The 12,832-nt window shown below is 37.9% G+C and overlaps 1 protein-coding gene and 1 pseudogene across 5 annotated transcripts in view; one reads left to right on the top strand and one right to left on the bottom strand.

Moving 5' to 3' along the window:
- Naa16 (N(alpha)-acetyltransferase 16, NatA auxiliary subunit) overlaps window positions 1-12,832 on the bottom strand; it is a 56,236-nt gene that overhangs the window by 18,082 nt on the left and 25,322 nt on the right. For all 5 annotated transcript variants that reach the window (XR_001174836.1, XR_001174837.1, XR_001174838.1 and 2 more), the window contains 2 exons: window positions 11,192-11,298; window positions 2,952-3,024 (listed from right to left, as the gene is read on the bottom strand). Coding sequence is in view for 2 of the 5 variants with exons in the window: in XM_013011018.1 (XP_012866472.1) it covers window positions 2,952-3,024; window positions 11,192-11,298 (180 nt within the window). In the remaining 3 variants the exon portion in view is untranslated. The remainder of the gene's footprint in view (window positions 1-2,951; window positions 3,025-11,191; window positions 11,299-12,832) is intronic.
- LOC105981740 lies at window positions 2,345-2,694 on the top strand (annotated as a pseudogene).

Here is a 12,832-nt window from a genome sequence, read left to right as displayed (position 1 = left end):
AAAAATCAAAGAATGTAATTTTAGCAGAAATAAGAATTGGCACACTGCCAGCACAGAGCCCTTTCTAGGCCTCAACACTATGTTAGAGAAAGCCAAAGCTGAGGGGTATGACTCAAAGGAAGACGATACACCCTTCACAAAAGACACATTTCTGCCATGAAACTCTTGAAAGATGGATATAGGCTGGGAAGGTGGCTCAGTGGTAGAGTGCTTGCCTTGCATGCATGAGGCCCTGGGTTCAATTCTTCAGCACCACATAAGCAAAAAGACAGCCAGAATTGGCACTGTGGCTCCAGTGGTAGAGCGCTAGCCTTGAGCTGAAGAACCGAGGGACAGCGCCCAGGCCCAGAGTTCAGGCATCCACGACCCACAAAAAAAAAAAAAAAGATGGATATAAACACAGATAGCTCTATGCTGTCTCTCCTGCACCAGCAAGCAACAGAAAAGTAGAAGTAAACTTTCAAAATGGATTTCAGAAAAAAAGACACTAAAACCAAAATAAATTGGAAAAGAGTAAATTTAATTCAACAAAACCAACAGGTTTCCTCTTGCAGCTAACTAAATGACAAGACAATAAATGATGCAAACATATCACTGCATAAATTAGAACACTATAATGTGAGCAAATTCTTTAAAGGAAGAATTCCATGGCTAGGAATATAGCTCAATCACAAGTTAAGTTCCTGGCTTTAATCCATATTATCACTACAAAAAAAAATACTCGAATAAATGTTGAAACGTATACATTTAATAAATATAGCTAATAAATATAGAAAATGAAGATTAAGAAATGAAAAAAAAATGAAATAAGGGAGCTAGATAATGGGTACTTAAGTCCTTAGGTCAGCAGTCCATGATAAAACTTTTAATAGACTCATCAATCTAACATCAAATAAGAGCATCAGAATGCCTTCTGCCTCCTGATGTGATACACATCAAGCACAATGTACAGCCTGTAAAGTACTCAACCAGCTTCTAACTATCTACATTCCAAAAAAATATGATATATAATAAGAATGACATATAGTAAACTGATACCATGAGAAAGCAATCAGACAAATCTAAAATATGAAATGCTCTACAAAACAAATGACCTTTAAAAAAGACATTTTTAAAAAGAAGGGCTGATTACTGCCATACATTAAATGAAAATAAAACCTCAATGCAAAAAGTAGCCTTAACTAGATTTAGATTGAAATATGTCCATTAAGCAAGAATATATTATTGTGAATAATGAAGGAAACCTCAATGTAGACTGCGTACTAAATAATGATACAGGATAATATGTATATATTAACTGGAAGTGCATACTTCCAGTGTTTTATTTGAAACATTGTATCTGAAATTTGCTTTAAAAATATTCAAAGGGCTGGGTACTGGTCCTGTAATCCTAGCGGCTTAGGAGGCTAAGATCTGAGGATCACAGATCAAAGCCAGCCAGCCTAGGCAGGAAAGTCCATGAGACTATTTTTCCATGAGACTCTTATCTCCAATTAACCACCACAACACTGGAATTGGAACTGGGGCTCAAAGTGGTAGAATGCTAGCCCTGAGCAAAAAAGAGCTCAGGCACAGCACCCAGGCCCTGAGTTCAAGTCCCACAACCAACAAGAAAAAAAGTACATAGATATAGATACAGATAAAATACTTATGTAATGTATAAATGGTACATATATTCAAAGTATAATGATATGAAAAAGACAAATGAAAACCCTAGATATTATCTGCATGGCTGATAACAATCTAGTGAGTTTTCAATTAAGCTGTCTTGATTTATACATGCCCCATAAATATGGAAACACATGACTAAATCACACAGGATTAACAGTTTTAAAAAAAACACAAAAAAACAAAAAACAGTAGAAAATGCAGAGAATTAAGGAATTGGGGAAAAATAGGTTCCAAATAAACTAACTGCTTGATGTTCAGCAAGCCACTCAACCTCTCAGGTCTGTTTACTTGTGTTAAAATAGGTCTAACTCCTACTCTGAAAGATTATGGAAATTTTAAATTAAAGAAGATTAAGCCGAGTGCTGGTGGCTTATGCCTATTATCCTACCTACTCAGAAGCCAGCCCAGGCAGAAAAGTCCATGAAACTCTTATCTCCAAAAAACTACTCAGAAAAAGCCACTAACCTTGAGCACAAAGAGGCTCAGGGATAGCCTTGAATTCAAGCCCCAGAAGCAGAAAAACAAAAACAAGAATAAAAAAAAAAAGGCTGGGAATGTGGCTTAGTGGTAGAGTGCTTGCCTAGCTAGCGTGCATGAAGCCCTGGGTTCGATTCCTAAGTAGTGCTGGGCTCAAGTGGTAGAGTGCTAGCCTTGAGCAAAAAGCTTAGGGACGCTCTTCAGCTTTTGTTCACCATCGTGGTTACTGTGCCTTCCAGAGCTTCCCATCATGTCTTCTCACAAGACTTTCAGAATCAAGCGGTTTCTGGCCAAGAAACAAAAGCAAAATCACCCCATTCCCCTGTGGATTCGGATGAAAACTGGTAACAAAACCAGGTACAACTCCAAGAGAAGACACTGGAGAAGAATCAAGCTGGGTCTGTAAGGAATTGCTTCAGATGCCCACATATTTATGCTCTACCATGAACCAGTCAAGCTGAAAGGTCAATACTGCCTGGATTGACAGTTGGGCATTTTTTAAATTGATTTTTCTTTGGTTATTTTAATAATGGGCACAGTAATAAACATGTAATACACATTACATTTGAAGCATTTAAAAAAAAAAAGCTTAGGGACAATACCCAGGCCCTCAGTTCAAGCCCAAGGATTAGTAAAAAAAAAAAAAAAAGATTGAAAGTGCTCTCATTTCATGAACTAGTTCAAAAGCTATTTAATAAGTAGCTAGCATGTAGCACACATATAATAAACAAAATAATATTGCTGTGATTAAAAATAAATTGAAATGAGTAATCAAATTCCAATTCAATCTAAATTGAACTTACCATGGGGGCTAAAAAAGTCACACCTTTTAAGAGAGGCTTCATAATTTGTAACAAGTTCTTGGATTATAGAAACCTGTCAAAGAAACATTTAAATTTTTTAAGCTTACTGAAGGTATTTTAATTACTAATTAAATTAGATCTGAAAAACAGTTTTTTTCAGGACATTGAACTACTAAGAGTATCACTATTAGGGTGTCTGCTTTGTTCCCACCTGCCTATTTCAGGCAGGAGGTAAGAAAAAAGAACCTATACACTGCTGTGTTTATACACTGTTTGTTTTCCCGATTGTGGGGCCTGAACTCTGGGCCTGGCCACTGTCCCTCAGCTCTTCAGCTCAAGGCTAGCACTCTACCACTTGAGCCACAGCACCACTTCCAGCTTTTTCTGCTTATGTGGTGCTGAAGAATGGAACCTGGGGCCTCATGCAAGGCAAGCGCTCTACCACTTAGCCACCTTCCCAGCCCTATAAACAATTTTTAAGAATAGTAACTTCTCATCTCAATAAGCATGTATAAGGTTTTGAAGGCAAATTATTATTACAAGCCAGGCACTGGTAGCTCATGCCTACAAGCCTAGCTACTCAGAAGGCTGAGATCTAAGGACTGTAGTTCAACACTCGCCCAGGCAGGAAAGTTCATGAGACTCTTATCTCCAACTAACTACCAGAAAACCAGAAGTGGTGCTGTGGCTCACTTGCTTGAGCAAAAGAGCTGATGGACAGCACCCAGACCCCCAGTTCAAGTCCAACAACAACAACAACAAAAAGTATTATTACAATACCTATTTTTAAAATAAATACACCATGTATTTATTAACAGCAATCTTTTGGCCTTTTACTCCCATTTGGTGAAGCTATAAGACATATAAATATTCAGATTTCCAAAACTGCTACTCCTTATTAAAAAGTCAAGTAAAAAGATTCTAGGGTTGAGAGGTAAACATGAAATTTTAAATGACTATATTTTGCTTATTATTGCTAGTAACTCTGGCAAAGGGAAGAAAGTTAAACCTATACCTAATTACAGGTTTTCTGCCCAATTTAAAACAAGTTCTGAAATTTTGCTTACTATTTGGTGAAAATTAGAGCATTAGTTATTTTTATTTTCAGAAGAAAAAAAGCCATTTCCTTCTTTCTCAGGCCTCTTTACCAGTTAATCAAAATTTATTATGGCTTCCCACCAATAGAATTAAGACAGGCAATAAGGAAATAAAATGGAACCACATTAACTATCAGGAAAATGGGAAACAGAAAAAAAAGATGTCAAGAAAATTTACATGCAATGATTTAACTAACACATTCAGAGAAATACACTCAGTGAAAGTATGAGTCGATTACAGTGGTCAAAAATGGGTATATTATTTTTGTTTTAAATAATGAAATGTATGATTTTTTTAATATAGTGGTTCCACTGGGCATGGTGGCATATTTTTGTAATCCTCACATGAGAGGCTGAAGTAGAAATATCCTGTGTTTAAGTCCAGCATAGTCTATCTAGTGAGACAAGCAAAATGGAAGAGGGGAGAGGAAAAGGAGGAAAAGGAAAAAGAGGGTGGCTTTTGTTCATATCAAAAAACTGTTTTCTCTGTAAAAGAAATCTCTGCATACATTTCATTTACAGAGCAAAACAGTGGTCATCAAAGGCTAGGAAAAGAGGGCAACAAAGAAAAAGTGGGCAATGGATAGAGAGATACAGTTGGATAGGAAGATTAAGTTCTAATGCTCCATAGCAAAGCAGGGTAACAATAGCTCTTTACAATTTTTTTTGGTATTTCATAAAAACTGTTAAGAGAGGAGCTGAAGATTCCCAGTCAAAGAAATGATACAGATTTAAGAAATGTTAATTCCTCTACTTGATCATTATATACTACACATATTTTGAATTATTACACTGTATCCCATAACATGCATTTATATCAATATTTTACACATTTTGAATTATTACACTGTACCCCATAAACATGCATTTTATATCAATAAAATAAATGCCAAATTATAATTTTATCATTATTTGTTTTTACCAAAGTTTGATTATTTTGGTTTAGGAAGAATAGTACTGAAAGTATGATCCTCAGATCATTAACATCATCAAGATTCAGTACCACCCAGTAACTTGTTAGAGACACATACTTTTGGACAGCACCCCAGACAGAAAGAATCAGCATTTCTGATTCAACACAATCTGTTTAACAAGTCCCCTAGTTAAGTCTGATACACAAGTAAGAGATTGAGAACTACTAATACTACAAAACAAAGTTAAAGATAATGGATATCTTGAATCTATCATAACCACCAATTTCACTTAGACTACCAATAACTAAAAATGTATTTTTTCTAGGCTTAAATTTTTAGTACTCAAGTTGCATAGGCAATTTTTTTCATGAACTTAAAATGCCATCTACTGGCAGTCTGCAAAAACTGCAACTAGGCTATTTTTAAATAGGGTGTGTACTTTAGTTTCTGGAGAATAAAATGCTGAGTAAATTGTAATAATAATTATAGCTAACTAAACAAATAACAAAAAAAATTAGTAAGAAAAAAGTATAAGACATATACCAAACAGAAATATAAACATGGGTTGGAAGACTGGCTCAAATAGTAAGTAGAGTATCTGCCTAGCAAACACATGACCCTGAGTTCAAGTAGAGTATCTGCCCAGCAAACACATGACCCTAAGTTCAAACCCAAGGAACACACACACCCAAAATATAAACACCTATATATTTGGGGGAGGGGGGGAGGATGAGTTGGGGGAGTACTGGTCTTGGCGCTTGAACTCATCCTGGGTACTATCCCTAAGCTTTACTGCTCAAGGCTAAAGCTCTACCACTTGAGCCACAGGTCCACTTAAGGCTTTTCTGTTGTTTTTGAGTAGTTTATTGGTAATAGAGACTCATAGACTTCCCTGCCCAGGCTGGTTTCAAACCATGATCCTTAGATCTCAGCCTCTTGAGTAATTAAGATTACAGGCATAAGTCACTGGTATCCAACTTAGATATATGCATACACATGCACACACAATGTGTGTGTGCATGTATATACAGCATAAGGCCCTGAGTTCAAGCCCCAGTACTGGTATACACAAAAAAGCTAGTCATGGGGCTGGGAAGGTGGCTCAGTGGTAGAGCACTTGCCTTGCATGCCTGGGGCCCTGGGTTCGATTCCCCAGCACCACATAAGCAAAAAGAAAAAAGCCGGAAGTGGCACTGTGGCTCAAGTGGTAGAGCGCTAGCCTTGAGCTGAAGAGCTGAGGGACAGCGTCCAGGCCGAGTTCAGGCCCCACAACCAGCAAAAAAAAAAAAAGCTAGTCATTCATATTCTGTTGACTAAATGGCACTTTACTGTTGCAGTAACTCAATTATCCATGTTCTAACTTTAAAAACTTGCATTACAAATTGAAAAATATATAATTACACTATAAAATAATAATTAAAAGGCTTCTAGAACGTTAACTTTTAAATCCTAGAAAAAATACCCACAAAAAAAAATAATATTCAAAGAAAGCGAACGATAGGGGGGCAGGGAAGGTGGCTGCTCAGTGGTAGAGTACTTGCCTTGCATGCATGAGGCCCTGGGTTCAATTCCTAAGAACCACGTAAGCAGAAAAAGCCGGAAGTAAAGCTGTGGCTCAAGTAGTAGAGTGGTAGCCTCAAGCTGAAGAGCTGAGGGACAGTGGCCAGGCCCAGAGTTCAGGCCCCACAATCAACAAAAAAAAAAGGGGGCTGGGAAGGTGGCTCAGTGGTAGAGCGCTTGCCTTGCATGCCTGAGGCCCTGGGTTCGATTCCCCAGCACCACATAAGCAAAAAGAAAAAAGCCGGAAGTGGTGCTGTGGCTCAAGTGGTGGAGCGCTAGCCTTGAGCCTTGAGGGACAGTGCCCAGGCCCAGAGTTCAGGCCCCACGACCGGACCCAAAAAAAAAAAAAAAAGAGAGAGAGAGAGAGAACTATAGACCCATTTCTTTGATGACCATCGATGGAAAACTTCTCAACAAAATTCTGACCAATCAACTTCAATAATTCACACAAAAAAAATCATACACGATGATCAAAAAGGATTCATTCCAGGGATGCAAAGCTGGTTCAATATACGCAAGTCAATTAACGTAATTCATCACATCAAAAGGAACAAAGACAACAACCACATCTCAATAGATGCAGAAAAAGTATTTCACAAGAACCACACCCCTTTATGATGAAAGCTCTGGAGAAACTAGGAATCCATAGAACATTCCTCAATATAATAAAGGCTGTGTATGACCAACCTACAGCCAGCATTATACTTAATGGCGAAAAGCTAGAGCCATTTTCTCTGAATTCAGGAATGAGACAAGGACGTCCACTCTCTCCACTTCTCTTCAATTTAGTATTAGAATGCCTAGCTACAGCAATAAGGCAAGGCGCAAACATAAAGGGAAACCAGATAGGGAAAAATAAAGTTAAACTTTCCCTCTTTGCAGAGAACTTGAGTCTACGCTATATTTAAAGAATCCCATATACTCCACTCCCAAGTTACTCAAGCTGATCCAAAACTTTGGCAACATAGCAGGGTATAAAATCAACCCTCAAAAATCAATGGCTAGCTGAGCACTGGTGGCTCACACCTATAACCCTGCTACTCAGGAGGCTGAGATCTGAGGATACAGTTCAAAGCCAGCCCAGGCAGGAACGTCTTGAGACTCTTATCTCCAATTAACCACCAGAAAACTCGAAGTGGCACTGTGGCTCAAGTGGTAGAGCATCAAGGCTCAGAGTTCAAGCCCCATGACCAAAATAAAAAAAAAAAAAAGGCTTCTCTAAATGCAATAATGAGAAGAGTATGGCTGAAATCAGGAAAGCTCCTCCTTTTCTAATACCTCCCCCAAATAAAATACCTAGGAATTCATTTAACCAAAGAAGTGAAGGACCTCTATGATGAAAACTTTTAAAACCTGAAAAAGTAAATTAAAGCAGAAGGAAGTGGAAAAACTTCCCAGGCTCCTGGATTAGGAAGATTGTGAAATTAAAGCAGAACTGAAGAAGTAGAAAAACCTCCCAGGCTCCTGGATTAGGAGGATTGTGAAAATGGCAATACTTCCAAAGGCTATCTACAAATTCAATGTAATACCCATCAATTTCCTAACATCACTCTTTAATGAAATAGAGGAAGCAATCCAAAAATCCATAAGGAATAATAAAAGACCCTGAATAGTAAAAGCAATCCTTAGCGGAAAGAACAGTCCTGGAAGAATATCAATACCAAACTTCAAACTCTATTACAAAGCTATAGTAATAAAAATAGCTTGGAACTGGCACAAGAACAGACCTGAGGACCAATGGAATAGAACTGAAGACCCAGAAATGAACCTGCAAACCTATGGCCACTTAATCTTTGGTAAGGAAGCCAAAAAAATAGGGTGGAAGAAAGACAGCCTCTTCGGTGCTGGCAAAATTGGTTAAACTTTAACCTGTAGAAAACTAGTTAGATCCTTATATATCACCCTGCACCAGAATCAATTCCAAATAGATCAAAGACCTCAAAGTAAAAGCAGACATCCAAAAACATTACAGGAAGGAATAGGAGAAACTCTAGGGCTCCTTGGCACAAGCTGAAATTTTCTTAATAAAGACCCAGAAACACAACAAATCAAATAAAGGTTGGACAAGTAGGATTGCATTAGACTGTAGAGCTTCTGCATGGCAAAGGACATAGCTAGCAAGATCAGTAGAAAGCCCACAGATTGTGAGACCTTCACTAACCATACAACAGACAAGGGCCTTGTATCTAAAATATACTTAGAACTCAAAAATTAAATCCCCCAAAAACAAATCTCAAAGAAACAACCACCCGATTAATAAGTGTGCTAAAGATTTAAAGAGAGACTTCTCTGAAGAGGAAATAAGAATGGCCAAGACACATGAAGAAATGATCAACTTCTCTGGCCATAAAAGAAATGCAAATCAAAACAACATTGAGATTCCACCTCACCTCAGTTAGAATGGCTATAATCAAGAAATCTAATAATAGATGCTGGAGGGGATGTGGCCAAAAGGGAACCCTACTACACTGTTGGTGGAAGTGTAAATTTATTCAACCACTCTGGAAAGCATTATGGAGGTTTCTCAAAAGACTCCACATAGAGTTCCCCCATGACCCAGCAATCCCACTTCTGGGCATTTACCCAAATGACAACAAACAAGGCCACACTAAATCTACCAGCACAACTATATTTATTGCAGCATTATTCACCATAGCTAAGATATGGAATCAACCCAGATGCCCCTCAGTTGATGAATGGATCATGGATCGAGAAAATGTGGTGTGTGTGTGTGTGTGTGTGTGTGTGTGTATACACACACAAGAAAATGTGGTATAGAATTCTATGCACCCATCAGAAAGAATGACACTGCCCCATTTGTAAGGAAATAGAAGGACTTGGAAAAAAATCATACTGAGTGAAGTAAGCCAAACCCAAAGAAACACAAGTCCCATTGTCTCCCTTATTTGTAATAATTAGTATATACCTAGGATAACCTTAGCAGATGAGGAGAATAGCTCAATAGCTATGTACATATGACCATATAAGATAATGCTAAGCGAAATGAACTCCAAGACATGGACACAAAAGGTTTTTATTGGGGCTGGGAAGGTGGCTCAGTGGTAGAGCACTTGCCTTGCATGCATGAGGCAAAAAGAAAAAAGAAAAAAGCCGGAAGTGGCGCTGTGGCTCAAGTGGTAGAGCGCTCGCCTTGAGCTGAAGAGCTGAGGGACAGGGCCCAGGCCCAGAGTTCAGGCCCCACGGCTGGACCCAAAAAAAAAAAAAAAAAGGTTTTTATTTGTTGTTGTTTTTTTAATGTACTCTTGTGACTTTTTTGTTTCTTTTGTATGGTCTTCCCCCTATGGTATATCCCCTGTTGTCACTGTATTTGATTTTGGGACCCTGGTATTGTATATACATTTATTCGAATCAGGCAAAGGAAGGGGAACAACAGAATGGTGAGACAAAGGATGGGGGTAGGGGAACCAATGTAACAGCCATATACACAAGACAATATGTTTGAAATTATCTGTACAACTTGGGAGGGGGGAGTTGGGAGGGAGAGAAAGAGGGAGAAAAAAATGAGGGAAGGGGTAACAAGTTAGACAAGAAATGTAATCACTACCTTACTTATGTAACTGTAACCCCTCTGAACATCACCTTGACAATAAAAATTTTAAAAAATATTAATATTTTCAAAGGTTTTGGTTTTTTTAAAATTAACATATGTTAGTTGTACAAGCAAGATTTGTTGTGACTTTTTGTGCACCAGTACTGGGGCTCCCACTCAGGGCCTCATGCTCTCCCTTAACTTTTTTGCCAAGGCTGGTGATCTACCCCTTGAGCCACAGTTTCACTTCCAGCTTTTTGGTAATTAATTGGAGATATGAGTCTCATATGCTTTACTGCCCTTATTGGCTTCATAATCCTAAAATCTCAGCCTGAGTAACTAGGCCAACTCATTGTGATATTCCCATACAAGCCTACAATGTACTCTATAAACCTCACACCTTCTATCTCTCTCCCTTATCATTCTCTCCTCTTCTGAAAATAATTTCAGCAATTTTCTATTTTTATCCATGCATATAGGTGTGTCAATCATATTATCCCTCGTTTGCCTTCTCCATTAACCGTCTCTCCTGATACCACTCCCCACTCTGCTGTCATCTTCTTTTTTTTTTTTTTTTTGGGGGGGTGAGTGTGGTCCGATCCTGGGGCCTGAACTCTGGGCCTGGGTGCTGTTCCTCAGCTCTTCAGCTCAAGGCTAGCACTCTACCACTTGAGCCACAGCGCTCTTCTGGCTTTTTTTTTCCTGCTTATGTGGTGCTGAGGAATCGAACCCAGGGCTTTATGCATGCACGGCAAGCACTGTACCACTGAGCCACCTTCCCAGACCTGTCATCTTCTTTTTTAGTATATATTAATTATACAAAAGGATTTCCCTATGGTATTTTGTACATGTATATATTGTATTTTCTTTACTACCTCTCTAAAAATAATCTTATAATAATCTCAAAGTTTTTGCTTTCTGTAAATTTCATAGATTGATTTTCCTCAGATATTATTTATATCAACTATATATATATATATATATAGTTTTAGTTATCTGTTATTAGACTTAATTACTAAGGTAAACAACATTAATAGAGAAATGAGATTAATTCATAGCATATATTACTTGGAAATCTTTCTATAAGAATAGTAAAACTGAATAAATACCAAATTTTACCTTTTCTGTATTGTAATATAAAGATTTCAAAGTAGTGAACAAGGGTGGGCACCCTTTACTGAAGTTTGCTCTCAGGAACTTATCCACTGGTTCTCTAAATTTTTCGCCTAGAAACAAAAGCATATTCTGTTATGTTTGATTGATATAAGTAATTCTTAAATGATTTTGCAAATACAAACGAAGGTCTCTCATAAATAATTATGCCCTAACTCAACATTTTTTTAACATTTTAGCAAGGATTATTTTAATAAAACAGGATTAAAATAAAGTGAAAGAAAAACAGTTCCTACTCCCCATGCAGGGAATGGGAGTTAAAGACTCACCCTATTCAACTTATTTTTTTTGCCAGTCTTCGGGCTTGAACTCAAGGCCTGGGCACTGTCCCTGAGCTTCTTTTGCTCAAGGCTAGCACTCTTATCACTTGAGCCACAGCGCTACTTCTGCTTTTTTCTGTTTGTGTGGTACTGAGGAATCAAACCTAGGTCTTCACACAGGCTTGGCAAGCACTCTACCACTAAGCCATATTCCCAGCCAGCCCCCTATTCAACTTTTAAGCCCCCCAAAATTAATCACTGTTAGCACCAAAACTTCAATTGGCTACTCTATACTATATGTCCCCTGGAAGTAGGTTAAAAATATCTTCAAAGAATATTTTTTAAATAGGTAAGCAAAAGGAGTGGGCAGTTTAAAAGAATAAACATAACCCACTAATCATCCTAAATATAGCCAACACCAAGCATTTGCTTGACCTCTCACTCACTAGTACAGACCAAGTCTTATCTACAACTCAAACCCTACAGACAACTCATAAAGCACTCTGAAGACTCCTATAGCCGGCAGTATAATCAAGGACTAGTCAAATTATCTTTTTAAACACAATCATCCACTGAAAAATATTTTATTGTCCTGTCAGAAGCTATTCTAAATTCCTTTTCTCAGTCACCTTTGTCTAATTCAGATTATACTGAAGATTTTATTTAAAAGATAAATTATCCAACTCACAATTATTCATAATACTGAAAGCAATTACTAGATTATCTGAGACCTTACAGATATGAGAAAGAATGAAAATGCTTTTCATGCACTGAAAAAGGACAGATCTCTGAACAGTGAAAAGGAAGTCCAGATGCACAACAGTTCATTTTTGTTAAGGCAGAGGAAAAAGAAAGCTGTACACAAACTTCCCACACATTTTTCTTGTCTTTGCATAATTTATTTCTAGAAAAATACACCAACTGGTAACAATGGTTGTCTAGAAGTAAACTCAGCCAGTGAGAAAGGAAAATTATTTCACTCATCATCCTTTTTATATCCCTTTAATTTGAAATTAGATGGACTAGTTTTATAAGAAGCTTGCATAGTCACAAACCATATTTCAAAATTACTACTTATCTCATTGTTTTTTCTTTTGTATTATTATTCTTTGGGTGGGGGGAGGGGTCCGGTCATGGGACATAGCACCACTTCTGGCTTTGTTTTTTCTTTAGATATAAGAAAAACCTTTCACCAGGAGTAGTGGCTGCCACTTATAATCCCAATAATCCCAGTGACTCAAGAAGTAAAAATTGGGAGGATGGGCTGGGAAGGTGGCTCAGTGGTAGAGCGCTTGCCTTGCATGCCTGAGGCCCTGGGTTCGATTCC

The sequence above is a fragment of the Dipodomys ordii genome, unplaced genomic scaffold (assembly GCF_000151885.1).
Source record: "Dipodomys ordii isolate 6190 unplaced genomic scaffold, Dord_2.0 Scaffold1, whole genome shotgun sequence".
Taxonomy (NCBI): Eukaryota; Metazoa; Chordata; class Mammalia; order Rodentia; family Heteromyidae; genus Dipodomys; species Dipodomys ordii.
This window is presented reverse-complemented; position numbering and strand designations above follow the sequence as displayed.